General features: G+C 41.4%; 1 protein-coding gene across 4 annotated transcripts; it reads right to left on the bottom strand.

The window, feature by feature from the left end:
• Positions 1 to 14: 14 nt before the first annotated feature.
• LOC106746843 (guanine nucleotide exchange factor DBS-like) lies at positions 15 to 14,429 on the bottom strand. Of its 4 annotated transcripts, XR_001374630.1 has the most exons (17): positions 13,901 to 14,429; positions 13,503 to 13,598; positions 13,303 to 13,417; positions 12,609 to 12,699; positions 12,270 to 12,500; positions 11,669 to 11,928; positions 10,805 to 11,039; positions 7,937 to 8,131; positions 7,671 to 7,847; positions 7,398 to 7,583; positions 5,825 to 6,160; positions 5,404 to 5,721; positions 4,442 to 4,639; positions 4,134 to 4,342; positions 3,850 to 4,045; positions 1,920 to 2,049; positions 1,701 to 1,790 (listed from the first exon to the last, which is right to left on the bottom strand). XR_001374630.1 is itself a non-coding variant. In XM_014623964.1 (16 exons), the coding sequence occupies exons 2-16, from the start codon at positions 13,582 to 13,584 to the stop codon at positions 1,563 to 1,565; spliced, it is 3,057 nt and encodes a 1,018-aa protein (XP_014479450.1). In that variant the 5' UTR covers positions 13,585 to 13,598; positions 13,901 to 14,429; the 3' UTR covers positions 15 to 1,562. The 4 variants fall into 4 exon arrangements, 3 of the variants coding, with proteins under 3 accessions (XP_014479450.1, XP_014479531.1, XP_014479611.1); XM_014623964.1 differs by lacking the exon at positions 1,920 to 2,049 and having other exon boundaries at positions 15 to 1,790; XM_014624045.1 differs by lacking the exon at positions 1,920 to 2,049 and having other exon boundaries at positions 15 to 1,790; positions 13,977 to 14,429.
• Between the last annotated feature and the right edge of the window lie 824 nt (positions 14,430 to 15,253).

Raw genomic sequence — 15,253 nt, 5'->3', positions numbered from 1 at the left:
GGGGGGGGGGGGGGGGGGGGGCGGCACTGTCAGTCTGACGTCACACGTCATGTGTAACTCCAGCCTCTCCTCCCCTGGTTCTCGATCGTAGCGTGCGCTAACGTCGTGTAGAAACTTGTATAATATTCTCCGTAGCAGAGGAGTAGTGATCGAGACCGCGAGGTCTCCTGAGTCGTTCACGCGTACCTTCCTCGATACTCGGTTCGACGCTACGTATTTTGTACAATTCAGTAAATGCCATCTGCGCCGCGTTCTCCGCGCCACGAGAGGGCTCGTCCCAAGCCTGAACGCGATCGTGAAGCACAGTGAGCTCTGCACTGGGCGCTTTCTATTTAGTTAAACGTGGCCTACAGTGGGCGGTAGGAATATGTTTGTAAGAAGTAGGAATAAGAAATTGACCAATCAATTGACCAATCGAATGTAAGGAGAACGATCGACTATGATTGAATGATCTCTCACTTTTACTTCTTACAAACATACTCCTATTGCCCATTGTGGATCACGTTTTAGACGAGCCGATACAAGCATCATTCCATCTTGGTTACTCATTGAATATAAAGCAAAGACGAAAGGATTCATGTGTCGACTTGTGTTACTAAGTGAAATTCTATAATGGAATGCGAGGTACTCATAGCTTTGTGACGACGCACCGGGATAAGGTTTTACGCGCGCGCACGAGCAATCTTCGCGCGTGATTGGTAGATATCGATTTCACGCTCCGTCCAGTATTATCTTTCTCTACTTTCGTACTATTCGAATTGAAGACATCAGCTTATTCGAAATATCGCACTCGTAACCCCCGTAATTAGTAAAAATATATTATTGGAAAAGAAAAAGACAAGCAATAGTTGGCAAAATCCTGTATCATAAAAAAGTTGTAAAATTACGAACAATACTATTCAAATATCACTTTTTGCAACCAACAAAGTACATGCGGATGTTTAGAAAAGATCACGGAAAAATCGTCGACCAATCGTCGAGAAATCACGAAATAGAGAGACAAATAATACTTGATCCACCTATCCCTTCGGTGACTGGTTTCTTAACGCGGCACCTGGCATTCCAGAATATACAGTATAAAGATCACTAGTGAAACCACGAAGCTTTTCCTCTCCGTCCCGTTTCGCCTCTCCGTATATGCGCGCGTCGGTATAAAATTCGCACAAACGTAAAAATCTTGGCCCGTCGTTCAATTCGACGCTCGTGTCGCGTCGCAAAATGTAAAAGCGTCGCTCGGACATTGTATATACGTGTATACGCTGTGTTGTACAAGTAAAGATACGCAGGATGACGCGAAACTCAACGTCGTGCGAATGCTGTAAAAGATTTCCAAAAAATGCCGTCGCCGACACATCGCCGGCCGACTCTCTCGTCTCTCTCTCGCCTTTCTCTTTCATCGATGACGACGAGCCTCTTCAGTGAATTTCGCCGGCATGATGATGACTTCCACGACTCCTCCTCTCCTCTTCTTCCTGTTCATTCTCTCTCTCTCTTTCGTGGGACGAGATGTGTATCGAAAACCTAACACACTAGCGGGCTCTCTAGTGTGTTAGTCGCCTGTTTCATATGGTCTCCTGACTGTTGACCGACTGCGAGCTGCGGGACGTCTTACGACTGATCGGCTCGAGGTAGGCCGCCGGCGCCCAACCCTCCACACCGGTGCCGACCAACTTCACGAACCACCAGCCGGCGCAGCCCACCTTGAGGAGTTCCAGCGTGTCGCCCTCGCGCATCGTCACCTCCGACTGACCCACCGCGCAGTAATCAGCCAACGCCACGTACCTGCCGCCCTGTAGTCGCGAAATAATTATTAGCATGCAGGTCCGTACGTAAGGTCACGCATATCGTGAAAATTTCAAATCAAGCGTTATTTTCGAGATATGAGAAAGTAGAAGGGGAACTTATCCAATGGAAATTACATTGATACCAATGGTCATCATCATTTCATCCTCTGTAAATGTAAACTTTTTTTTTCATCTTCATCTAGTCGTTAAGAAAATATTTTTATCGGTCGAAGATATTCAAGGTGGTAATAGCTATTTCCTCATCCTGTATTGTAAAGATATATTATAATAATAATATAAGAATATATATGTAAAATATTAAGTGTGTGCAAATGAATCCGGTGTCTTATAAATCTATTTTCTATATAAATATTTTCTTCCCCTTTGCGGCTTGCAAGCGTGGTTTACTATTACTACTATCGTTTTCGAGGTAAGCCATTTGTTTTGAATGTTCAGAAAGGTTTGGAGGAGGGAGCGAGTGCCGATTCAGTTGCCTAAATTCGGTGGAGGTTGGATATGCGCGGGACCAGTCACGCGCCGTACGCCACGTGGGAGACTCGTCCGGGTCAACGTCGCCCTCGTGGATGACGCGGAGAAGCACGAGCGTGCTAACGCGGAATGGCGCGACGAAGGGGCTCGGTCCCTTCGCCCACGATGCCTGTACGAGGCTCGATATGAAGCGCTAGTGCGCGAAATGCCCTTTTGGAAGGTGGCCTGACGCCGGGTTCCCCCCCGCCCCTCCGGGCGGAGTGGAGCTACGCTGCTCCTGATGACCTGTTGTCATCTAAGGGGGGCCCTTTCGGACCCTCTGACGCACGCACGGTGCTGCGAGGAGGAGAGACTTCCCCTGCCCCGAACGCTGAGTCCTTCGTTGGACCGAGAGGGGTGCCGCCAGTGACCCACCCTTGGCCGGCGAGGTGCCTAAGGGCAAAGGTGTACTACAACAACAGGGTCTCGTAACGACCTCGGCCTTGCCGTCGGCGTATGTCTCGTCAGTGACCCACATTGCTGACGGTGATTGGCTGTCCGCCGCTCTTGTGACAACAGACTGGGTGTGGTGGTTATTAGTGACACACGATGTCGACGATGTGAGTCGGACTTGCTCCGAAAGCGACTCTCTGTGCTCCGCGAAGAAGGTCTTCCCCGTCGTCGGCGACCGAGCGCTCCGGAAATGTCCCCTCAACCCCGAAGGTAGATATTGGAGACCCCGGATTACCCCGTGCCTAGAGACGAGTTGCCAAGCTTCGCGAAAACACTGAGTTGTAATGAACGGTGGGGGATCCGTACCGAACGCAAGTACACTCCAGGAAGGGTTAAAATCACCAACAAGGACCCGAAAGACACACACACTCGAAAAGACTCGCTACACGTATGCTCATTGTTCTGTCGACCTGAGCGCTACGGCAGACCGGAACAGGCTCTCCGAGCGCTCTTATATAGTCACCAGCGAGCGATCTCGCTTGCGGGCTGATCACCCGAGCGGCGCGCCGCTAGCTACGGCGGCGAAGGTCCAGCACGCGCGAGACTATCTCGCCTGTCGCGCTGCAACCCGGCGGTCGAGCTTTGCTCGATCCGCAACAGCCATTTTGTAGCACGACCACATGCAAAAGGAATGAAAGATGTTATATTTGAGCTGGGAAATCTCCCGGATCCGGCTTATTCACTTCATCTAACCCCGTCGGATTATCACGCGTTCCGGGCGTTCTAACATCACTTGGCCGACAGATTTCAAGACACTGGAAGAGGTCCGAAAAAATCTTGAAGATTTTATCGTTTCAAAACCACCAAATTAGGGTATTCATCAGCTGTTCGGGGACAAAGTCATCGAAAATAACGGAGATTATTTCGAACATCGGACTTATATTCGATCTCTCGTGAATAACTTTTGAATTTTGCGAGGAAAGGCACCGAATTAATTTGCATACTTGATACATATCACATATAAAAACTATAAAATATATATTTTTTTAATCGTAATATAACATATAATATAGCACGTATAGTTCTTGATGCGAAAAGTTTGCCTCGCCAGAGGAAAACGTCGGACTGATATGCAAAGACTCACGGGTGCGGGTCCCGGACTGTCGGCAAACGCGTCCTCCTCGTCTGTGTTGCTGTTCTCCGAGCTCCATGCTGCGTCGTCCTCCGTGGACTGCGACACGTCGGGCATATGCGAGATAACACTATTGCCGTCGACGGACAGCGTCCGCAGGGAGCCCGATATGCTGCTCGCCTCCCACGAGATCGTCTGTCGCAGCGGTCTTTACGGTGGAAAGAGAAAAAGCACCGAATTAAAATACAAAATACGAGAGAACGATAAGCTCTCTGTCGTACTTTCCGGTCACCCACTTGTGATTCGACTTGCCGAGAGCCGAGTTCTGCTTGCCCTTGAGCTCAGCCAGCTGGGACATCAGGACGCCTTTGATCTGGCGCACCCAGGACTGCTTGACGTCGATACTGGGCGCCTGTATCGTGTGCACTTCTGCTCTGCCCTGCAGCCATATCTCGAATCGCCTGGCGTCGCCCTTCACCGATTCCGTCAGGCCGATCTGCGACATCTGCGAGGACGTTGAACGAGATCAGAGGGATGATTTCTTCGAGTGGCCAAGTTATTTTGGTCTGAGAGAGAGAGAGAGAGAGTGAGAGTGTCGGAGTACCTTCAAATATCTCTTAAAATGATACGTGGCTTTGTTGTGAGCTTGAGGCTTGCTGTGCTTACAAAATATCAGAGCCTTCTCGTATAAGAAAATATGTCGCTGAGACGGTTTCAGTCGCAGCAGCCGCTCCCGCTTGCTGCTGCTCCAAACGCTGAACGAGCCTTGCAACAACAATTCACCCTGTGCGGTCAGGTCTCCCTGTGGGCGGAATCGCAATGTGTAATACACGACAGGATACGACTACGATTGGCCGATGATTCCGCGGGATCAAGAATTCTCGTCTCTCACTGCAGTTGTTTTCGTTTGGTGACGTTAGAAGCGAGAAAACTCGAGGACATTTTTACGGAATACATTGAATTCGGGGTGTCGTTCCCGATTCTATGGGAACTTTCTCGCTATTCGCGTGATCACGTAACTCTACCTGTTGAACATTTCCAGGTGGATCTCCACGGAAATCCGATGGAACTCGTGTGAATCCATATAGGATATACAAATCCATACAAGAATGATGTGTCAACATGGTGTGTGGAAATCCTTATAGGACCTACATGGTTTGTGAAAATTCATATAGGAATCCATATGGATTTCCTATACGAATTCCCAGCTGGTATTTTTCAACATGGCTGAATATGCGAAAAGTATAAATCACCAAACGTGATTAATGATCTAATTTTAGAGAAGCGAGCCTTAGAACATCCGTTAAAATAACCGATCAGCATATAACCTTGAAAATAACGCCATAATTTTAGAAACGTACGTTCCTAACGAACCAGTTACATCACTAGATTTTTACTTTTCCACCGGTAAGTTTGACGGCGGGAAGGTTCAAGTAAAAAATTTCACACCTCCCGCATGAATCCCGCAAGAATCTCGGAACGTACGTATCCTCGCTTCTGACCTTCATTGATCTCAGACGGCTGCGGCGGAAAAACAGAAGCTTTAATATTAAGAGAGACGCTTACTCCGAAACCCGTTATTGCGGTCTGATGCATGCTGTCGTTGACGCACTTCAACACGACCAGCATACAGTCCAACGCCTCCTGCAGCTCGGTGCAGCACGACGGCTCGTCGCTATACTTTAACAGATCCTTCAACAACAACTGGTACTTGGTAATACGCTGGACTGGCTTGAGGAGGTAGGCAGCGAGCGGCAGCTTGTGGCCGAGTCTCTGCTGGCAGGCCGCGAGAAACTGCGGCTCGCCTTGTATCTGCTCGCGCAGCCGCTCCGAGCGCGGGATATTTTGACAATAATAACTGTACAGTCGAAAGAACATCTCGCGCTACAAACGTACAACACACCGTGGAATTAGTCTGCGGCTCTTATTATCTAGGTACTACCGTCATAACATACGATATCACGTGACACCGTGCGCGTGCGCTCACCCTTTGGACAAAGCACAGGGCGACGAGCTCAGTGTTCGAGATGCAGTTCTCCAGGTCCCTCAGGAAGGTCTCCCCGTGAAAAAGATAGATATCTTCTAAATTACCGAACAGAACATCCGCCTTGCCGACCAGCGCCGCGGGTATCAGATGCGACATCGCCTCGTTCGTCATCTCCATCTTGTAGCCTTTGATTATCGAGCCGAGCTCGGCGACGTAGATCCGCTCGGTCTCCACGAGCTCCGCCAGGACGTGGCCGCGCTTCAAGCGCAAGGCTTCAACGTCCCGTGGCTCGCTCTCCGGCGACGAGGATTCTCCCTCTATAGGACTCATCTCCATCTAAAATCAAGTCATCTTTTATTGGATGAAAACCCGTGCAATGCAATCTCTTCCCGGGCCTTTCTCAACGGAAAACTGCACTTTAAATATAATTATATATCAATCTGAAGTTTAATTACATATTATATTACTTAAGTAAATTATGATCAAACAAATAATAATAATAGTGGTGGCTTAATTGTATAGTAATGAATATAGTTTAGCAATAATAATAATAGTAGTGGCTTTATTGGACGAAAAAAAATAGTTATAATATCAATTTATATAGTGCAATTTATGTAGTCCGTGCCCAAAACGCAAGGTAGCAGCATTAGTTCCGATGTTAACGCCTTATCTGAGTAAATGTATGAGTAACAATAATTACAATTAAAGTAAAATTCAAGACACAATAGCGGAGTGAGTCTACAATTTTTGGTTCCACTTTGAACATAAATTAAAGGTGAATTTGGCAGTAGGGATAAGTGGTAAAGGGCAAGTGAAATGGCCGACACGCTAATGTTGGTGAGCGAAAGAATTAACCCACTTATAATAATGCATAATAATCAGGGTGATAAGTTAATTTTCATTTGTAACTAAGTTAAATTAGAAGTTAATGGCCTAGAAAGTTAACTGGGTTGATTCGAAGTACCTAATGCCTAAATGAAAACTAATTAAATTAAACGTCAAGTTAGAATTAAATTAACTTATCAACGTTAAAAGCTAATTATGCAAAAAAAAAATGAGTATATCTTTTTATTTGAACATATAACGCAAGAATCCTTGACGTGCGTTTTCTCGCTTCTGACGTCATCAAACAAAGACAGTTGCAGCGACTACCCAGGAGCTTTAATCAGTTAAAAGTTAAATTAAAAAATTAATATCTTTTAACTGAACTCAGTTAATTTTAAATAAGTTAATTTTGAACTTAAACTAGCCACTTAAAATGTTTTAACTTGTTAACATTTTTTATATAAATTAAAATAATACATTAATACTGAAATCATTGCCGAGCTGTTTGCAATAAAGAATAAGAGAAATAAGAAATAATATTAACAGAAATCCTGGTCATCATTAGACAACCCTGATAATAATCGATACGAAGATAAACCAAACGTATGTTTTGGTTCTATGATAAAACCAACATCGGCGCGTCGGCTCTCATTTGCTCTTTATTACTTATCCCCATTTGTTTGGTTAAATATCCAAGAAATCTTATTATTATAAATACGTTCATAAGCACGAAAGAGAGAGATAATACCTTTGGCATGGTGTTGGCTTTCTTGAGAACTCTGCCAGGTTTCGCGGATTGAGGCAGTGATTGCAAGGGTTTGACTGGTTCTGGCGTGACGGTTTGCACCGGCCTGGCTGGTTTGATCAACTGCTGCTTTAGTGCCATTATCCTTTTGTCGCACATCATGGACACGTCCTCTATCCTTTGCAGAACCTGCGAGATGAATTCCATCAGTGCCACTCTCTCTCTCTCTCTTTCTCTCTCACATCCGTGAAACGGAAGGTCTTCAGGAATACGCACCTGCGTAATAAGCGCCTTGGTTTCCGGCATCACGGAGTCCTGGAAGATACACCGGGGATGGTGGAACTCCTCCGCGGCCTCGATCAACTGCTGCAGCTCCTGGAGCGCCTGATCCGGCGGTGTGGTGCTGTTCTGCGACGCGAGCAATTCTATCCCTCGCGTGCACCAAGTGTTGGCCTGCTCGCATCGACGAAAAAGGGATTAGATTAGACTCGACGACTCGCGCAAACTCGTGCGCCTTCGAAAGGCTTCGAGATGAACGGTACCTTGTCTATACGCTCCATGAGCTCTCTGCACTTGGTCAGCATGTGCAGTCGTCTCTCCAGTCTCTGACTGAGAATCGTGCAAACTCTCTGCAGCTCCACGCACTTGGGCTCCACAACATCCGCCGGGCACTGATGCCTGCCGGACAATAGCTGTTGACCGGCGGATATCACCTCCTCCGCGCGGTCTATGTCTCCCTATAAACAGATACAATTATACTTATGCACGATAGAGATTTAAATCGACGCTATATATATATATATAAAGAGAGAGAGAGAGAAAAAGAAAGAGAGAGAGAGAGAGAGAGAGAGAGAGAGAGATGAAGGTGCTACGAACAATCATGGCATTTTTCTTAGCCTCGTCAAGAATCCAGTCTAAGGAACGTCTAAGGATCGCTTCTCTGCCCGTGAAAAGAAATACACTATCGTGCGTGCAATGCAGAGCGAGAAATCATATATGTGTGTACAGGGTGAGGCAACAACTATTACCACTATTGAATATCTTCGAAATATGAGGAGGGAGAAATTAGTCCAGCAGAAATTGATTGCACTGATATCAACGGCTTTTACTTTGAGCATTTGTAAATATACACTTTCTTCGTCCTCATCTAGTCGTTAACTCCACATATCTTTATTTTTCGAAGATGTTCGAAGCTGGTAACATGGTTATTGCCCCTCCCTGTACAACGATGGTCATTCGCAAAAAAATTTACCATGCCATTATCGGACATGAATCGAGTCTCCACCGGTATGTCCACCGATTTCGACAAGACACGATGACACTCATATGCGCGTGCAGCATTTCAAATGAAAAGAAACAGAAATTACATAAATATATATGTATAATGTATATAGAAAAAAAAGAAACCAGACGCTATGGATTATACGTAACGCATAATAGAGATTTAATGAATAGCGCCTACGAAAGAACTTGTTGAAACGCAACGTCCTCTAATGTCACTTCCAAACACGATAATCATAAGACTGAGAGATATGTGAGATGCTAAGATATATACCGGCCAATGTGTCTTATAGGAAAATGTAAACTCTATAGAACACATGTATCTTGTTAAGTGGACTGTGCTTACCAAGACCCAAATCCACATGGTATGCAACAAATAGGACTATCGACAAAATGAGGAAAGCGGTGCAAAGTAACATTTGTGCATGATGTGCGTTATATATGTCGCTGTGCTCGTGATCACGTTCAAACCAGAATTTGCATGTTCAGACGGCATGTATTACATACATACGTACAAACACACACACACACACACACACAGTCAGTAGATTAAAAGTTGCAACACTTTTTTTCCGACGCTTGTATTTGCATAGACTCTGCTGGTGACTAACCATGGAAAGATAGAACCAGGCCTTTAAGAAGATTGTAAGGCATCATATCTATCCCCCCCCCCCCCAGCATCAACGCATCAAAGGGGGCTATTCATAAATTTAAAGTATTTGTCAAGCAAAATTACGTTCTTATACATTAATTTCACTACCTGAATAATAAATGTTAATTTGAAACGAAGTTGAAGTAAATATATGTACACGATATTACAAATAATACGAAAATATATATTTTTTTCTTATTAATGCCATATTTATGCATCAGTTGAATAAAGATACATAGATAACAGAAAGGTATAGAAGTGTTTAAATATACACATGTTCTGTATTTCGAGTATTATTATAAATTTGTTGTATTATGGACTTAATATCGCCGAATCTTCTGAACAAAATGGTTAATAATTCTGAAATTTGTATATAATGTTTGTACATTAGTCCTTAATAGTAATCATAGTAGTTTTTCATCAAAATCTAATTTTTAATTTAGAAAATATAAAAGTGAAAATAAAAAATAGCACGCTAATCACACACACAAGGAATGCGCGTATAATAAAAAGTTGCAACTGTTACTTTTAATTGCAAATATCTCAGCTGTCGAACGGTCAATCTCTTTCTAACTGCAAGAGCAGTTTGGATAATATTTCATTGTATATGTAGTGCAAGTTTTACTGAGTTTTATCAAATTTATTTCGCCTTAAAATCTCCTTAAGAGCCAATCGCGACTGTTGTAGCGACATTTTAATTTAAAATTAAGAGGATACATTTTAATGATGTACATTGCAATGATGTACGCATAGGACAATTTTTTCGGACAAACGTACGCGGTGGAATCAACCTCCCGATGAACGAATCTCGTGAGTCTCGATTATTTATCATATATATATTTAATTTTCGACGAGTTTCGTAACGCACCTCGTATCAAATAGGGAAATAATATCTCCTGAAAATTACTTAGAAAAAAAAAATCCCTGGACACGGGACACTCGTTAAAGAAAAAATATTGCGACCTTTAATCTGCTGATTGTGTGTGTATAAACGTGAACATGTCGGCAAGTTTAAGTTGTATTGCCACGTATCCATGCCGTTTTATCACGGAATTTATTTCATGACAAGAGGAATGTTCGATCGAGATATATGATATGAATGAAAGCATACTGGTTTGAATGGTGCATTTTGGTGCTTTGAGTGCGACGTGTACATTCTCAGACTCGACTCCTCAATAATGCGAAATCCGCCAATTCATCGCGTGTGATCACATTACCTTCGTATATGGGTCTACAACTTTACATTAAAATGACACATGAACTGACTCTCTATGCGTGGTGGAGTGGAACGCAATTTTTTTTTTATAATCCGCGATATTATTTATCTGGTACACCATTTGGAAATTAGAGTGCCCCCGTTTGGCTCGCAAACTTCAGCTCGACATCTTGCGGGAAAAATAATCGAATGCTGATCTGACGATATACAGTTGTAATCGGTTGTGTTTTCTGTGTGAAAATGCCGCCAAAAGCTACGTACTCTGCATATTCGCTGGAAAGCCGAGGTGTCACACAGCAATTGCTCTACTCTCGCTTGCGTCTCGCCGACTTCCGTCATTTCCTCCGCCGTCTTCAAGTGTTGATCCAGCGTCGCTTGCAACTCTCGGAAATCTTGCTCGAACTGCCTCAGAGCCAGGCAGTGTCGCAAACGCGAGCTGTGGTGCGACCAGAATAAGTCGAAGGTTCGCTCGGTTTCCTCCAGCTGGACGAGTAATCTGAAATTGAAAGGAAACTTTATAAAAAATTATAAAGTAACATATCAGCATATAACTATATTTTAAATTGAAAGTGAAATTTCACTCAAAGTGAAATTTCACTCGAAAAGAAGTCACTTGGGTTCGAGTAATTTTTTATTCATGTAAAGAGAATTCTCAATTCTGAATCGTCAAGTGAATATCTTCGAAGCTGAAGAGTGAATCTGCACTGAGAAAAAATTATTTGATATTTGTAATTATAGTGCTATAAGTATAAACCATAATAAAGGAATTATAGTCCCTCGAGGATCATTTTTCTATCATGTTATCTTATGGTCAGTGATAATGATTTTAATTGCTTAATAATTTAATTGCTTTAGTTACAAAATATGTTATGTTGAAAATTTAAAGGTCAATATGAAGAGCCTGTAAGAACCTGTTTCGACATTTTTGTACTTGAACTTTCGCTTTACAAAGTCCCATAGAATCTATCACGTTAAAGACACACATTGATCCGATAGACCCTGTACAATACGAGTCGCTGAACATATTACTTCGTAATGCATAAATCAACTTTAAAAAACACGAAGCCATAAAGCAAATCGATCACTTTGTCCAACGCGTTAAGTTATTGCGTCTCGTCACGTTACCTTTCTACCGCGGCAACATTGCCCAATCTGTCAGCAGTTCCTTTCCCGGTCAACTGGCGCACGCTATCCAGGAGGGCTTCGCCGTGCCTGGCAGCGCTAAGTATCTCCTCCTTCAGCTCGTTATACTCGGCCTGCTGCTGCGACAATAACGTGGTCGTGGCGATGGTGTTGTTCGGGAATTCCACTTCAGCGAGACGTCGCGTGAAGGAATCCAATGCGAGAGACACGTCCTGCGTCATTGATGAGAACTTTTCCAGGCTCTGCGAAAGAAACCACACACGTGGACTCGTTGAAGAAACGTGAAAATTAATCTCTAATTTAATTTCTAATTTAACGCGTTCAATGTCGTTAAATCTTATAGTTTTAAAGTTTCGAAGGAAAAACCATTTTTTCGGCAGGATTCCTTCAGGTTCTGTCACAGGGACACAGAAATTTGTTTTAAAAAAATTCACATATGTTCGGTTAAAATCTGCTACACTTACTTTTTTCCGTAAAGAAGACAAGGGAAAAAAAGTCCGAGAAAAAATGGGGAAAAAACGATCTTTCCCCCGAAATTCTAAAACTATATTAAATCTCCTTTTCACGTTTATCGTAGACTCACGATTCTATTCTGTATCCAAGTGTGGTGGCAATATGGTAGGTCGCCGCCTAGCGGCTCGGTGAGTTGATCCTTCTCGATGAAGTCGTGAAGCTCGGCGACGTTAGCCAGGAATATGACCCTGAACTTGAAGTCCTCCCTGAACAATTTATTTGACACCTCCGAAATGGCTTTCTGTAAGAACCCGGCGGGTCGCAACACGTATGCGACGTGCACCAGACCGGGGAAAAAAGCCTGAAAAAGAAACACAGGATTCGCGATGAGATACATCATCAACCGTGATCGAGTGACTCGCAGACAACAACGTCGACGGTCGCAACACATTCGTTCATTCGTACTTACGGATATTTTTAAGAGGACCGTCTTCACCGAATTCCACTTGTCGTTCCTTCGGTCGATTATCAAATGAAAGCCGAGATCAGCTTCTTGCAACCTAAACACCGATTAAATTAGTTGAAGAAAGGTATTATTTTAATTTTGTTACGTACAATTTATGTACGTGTAATTTTATGTACAATTTCACATACAATCCACAACATCTGGTTCTTTTCTCCTATATATATTATATATATGTATATATGTATAATTTCTGTTCTCTTTCATTTGAAATTTTAAAGATATTATTAAAGGAATGCCAAAGTCGACGACGAATTCGATAAATGCCAATAACGTAGAGACAATCCTCAAAATGTTACGTAAACACTGACGCGATCAGGCTTTTTATGTTTCTCGTATATATAGATCTTATGTAAGAATGATATTAATGCGAATGCAATAATATGCAAACATGTTACTCTGTTTTATCATACTTAACGGAAAATCAAACAAAGATATATAAAAATTTTTCTGCAAACTTTTCGTACTTTTTTTAGAACTTTAAATTTAACTAAAGGGTTATAAAAATTATAGTTTTAAAGTTTCGGGAAAATCGGGTAAATTTTGCAGAAAGAAGTCAATATTATGCTGATAAATTTTTCAAGAGAAAATATGGCATCCCCTTAATAATAACATATAATAATATAAAGTATATTCTTACGTCGGCACAGAAGTAAGGTAGAGCATGAGACGCTGGTAATCCAAATCGGTCAAGTTATGAAAATTGCCATTGTCCGGAAACGTGATTATAGGACAACCCTCTCGTGTTTTTCCTCCTGAGAAGGAAACGTTTTTTTCTAAGAGGAGGCGTTTAAAAATATTCGTCTTATCAGAAATCGATATGTAACTGAGAATATTTACCAGCGATAATAGCGTATTGCGCCTGGAGGAGATCTGCGACGTCTCGTACTGCCAAATCTCCATTTTCTATCTCGCCTGTCATACTCTCTACATCTTCTGCAATCAAATATTGTTTTTCACTATTGCACTGATATTTTCTAAAATATATTCCGATCGGGACAATGACCACAAAACTAATAAAGTATTAGCATAGCGTATATTTTAAATTAACTGTGAACATGTTCATAAAAGAGTAGAAATTAATTCGAAGTTAATATNATATATATATATATTTATAAATATTTGTAATAAATATACAACCATACGTGCATACAAATATATAATTTTATAATACAAATTCTCTCTACAATACATTAAATATTAACGCATCTTCTCGTAATGATTCAATTTTAATTTACCGCGTATCGGGTTTTCCTGTTAGAATTAAAAACCGCACTGCCCTCTGCACTATAATTAAAATGAAATACACTTCACTAGAGGTATCGTGATGTTGTATTATTATATTAAGACCCTCCGGTGATTTAACGATTTCCGTTGACAATCTCTTATGCAATGTTTACTGTGAATGCACGGCTCAGATCTCACTGGTGTACTGAATGTGAGTACCTGATCAGAGGTTGCACTCACATGACCTTGCTGATGCGACCAGGCTGAAACAGTTCCCTGCTGTACCCACAATATTGCTGATATAACTGTAAACCAAGAGGCTCTCAAACGGGAGAATACGATTTAATTATAACGCGAATCTCGTGAGACAAAATCACTCATTTTAATCTTAACATTTTTCAAACTGATAACAGTCCATGGGTGTTCTCTCGTGTATTAATCCGCGTTAGAAACAAAACTTTTGATATAGGCGTTTTTAGAAAAGAAAAAATATCAAAAATCATTTATCAATAAATAATTTCTAAATTTTATATATAATTATTAAATTTATACAATACATATAAAGTTATGTATAATTCTCGGTCTTTTTATAAATGTTCTACTTTTTTGGTAACTATCTAAAATAGTTGATCTCTACGTTTGACTTTTATATTAAGTAATTAAGTAAGCTTTTAATATATATGTCTGTTATGAATAAAATCTTTATGAAAAAAATGTGTAAATTATATATAATATTTATAGTTGTAGAAGCACGACTAGCACGTACGAAATATGTTCGCGTTTATATTTGAATTGAGAAGCACTGCTGCTACTGGTTACTTGATTTCCATGTCAGGAATTTAAGGGAGATAAGTAATATCGGGATGTTTTGCTTTTGGTGTACCGGGCCATTGAACTTTTTGCACAAAAATGACGATAGTTTCAGTTCCTAAAAAAGATATACTTATATTTTATTTTGTATCATGAAGAAAGGGAAAGGAAAAAGAAATTTTTTCCTTACCTCTTCTCTTTAGGTACTTTTCTATTTTTCTACGAAATCTATCCTTGTGAAAGATAACAAAATATTCTATAACACGTGTGTTTTGGTTATGTACATTTAAAATACAACTTATCTTCTCGCTATTATAATTTTCTTGACTTTTGTAAGTTTTAGTAAAAAAGGATATTAGAATATGAAAATATAATAACAGTTGAATGTCCAAGGCGTTATTTTTTAAAAATAAAATAAGAGTTTTTCATACGGTTCATCTGCAATTTTAATATTCATCACTATTGCGATATAAATCTACGATTATTTGGCTAAGTGTTCTTTCTTATTATAATGTGTATATATATATATATATATATATATATATATATATATA

The sequence above is a fragment of the Dinoponera quadriceps genome, unplaced genomic scaffold (genome assembly GCF_001313825.1).
Source record: "Dinoponera quadriceps isolate SergipeBrazil2010 unplaced genomic scaffold, ASM131382v1 scaffold106, whole genome shotgun sequence".
In the NCBI taxonomy this organism is placed as follows: Eukaryota; Metazoa; Arthropoda; class Insecta; order Hymenoptera; family Formicidae; genus Dinoponera; species Dinoponera quadriceps.
This window is presented reverse-complemented; position numbering and strand designations above follow the sequence as displayed.

Bases quoted from the DNA above. Each gene is read 5' to 3' on its own strand.
- LOC106746843 (XM_014623964.1), bottom strand. From the start codon at position 13,584: ATGACAGGCGAGATAGAAAATGGAGATTTGGCAGTACGAGACGTCGCA. The intron at 12,700-13,302 runs GTAAGAATATAC...ATCGGTGTTTAG, and splicing joins TACCTTACTTCTGTGCCGAC to GTTGCAAGAAGCTGATCTCG. The intron at 1,791-3,849 runs GTGAGTCTTTGC...TCGCGACTACAG, and splicing joins ACAGTCCGGGACCCGCACCC to GGCGGCAGGTACGTGGCGTT.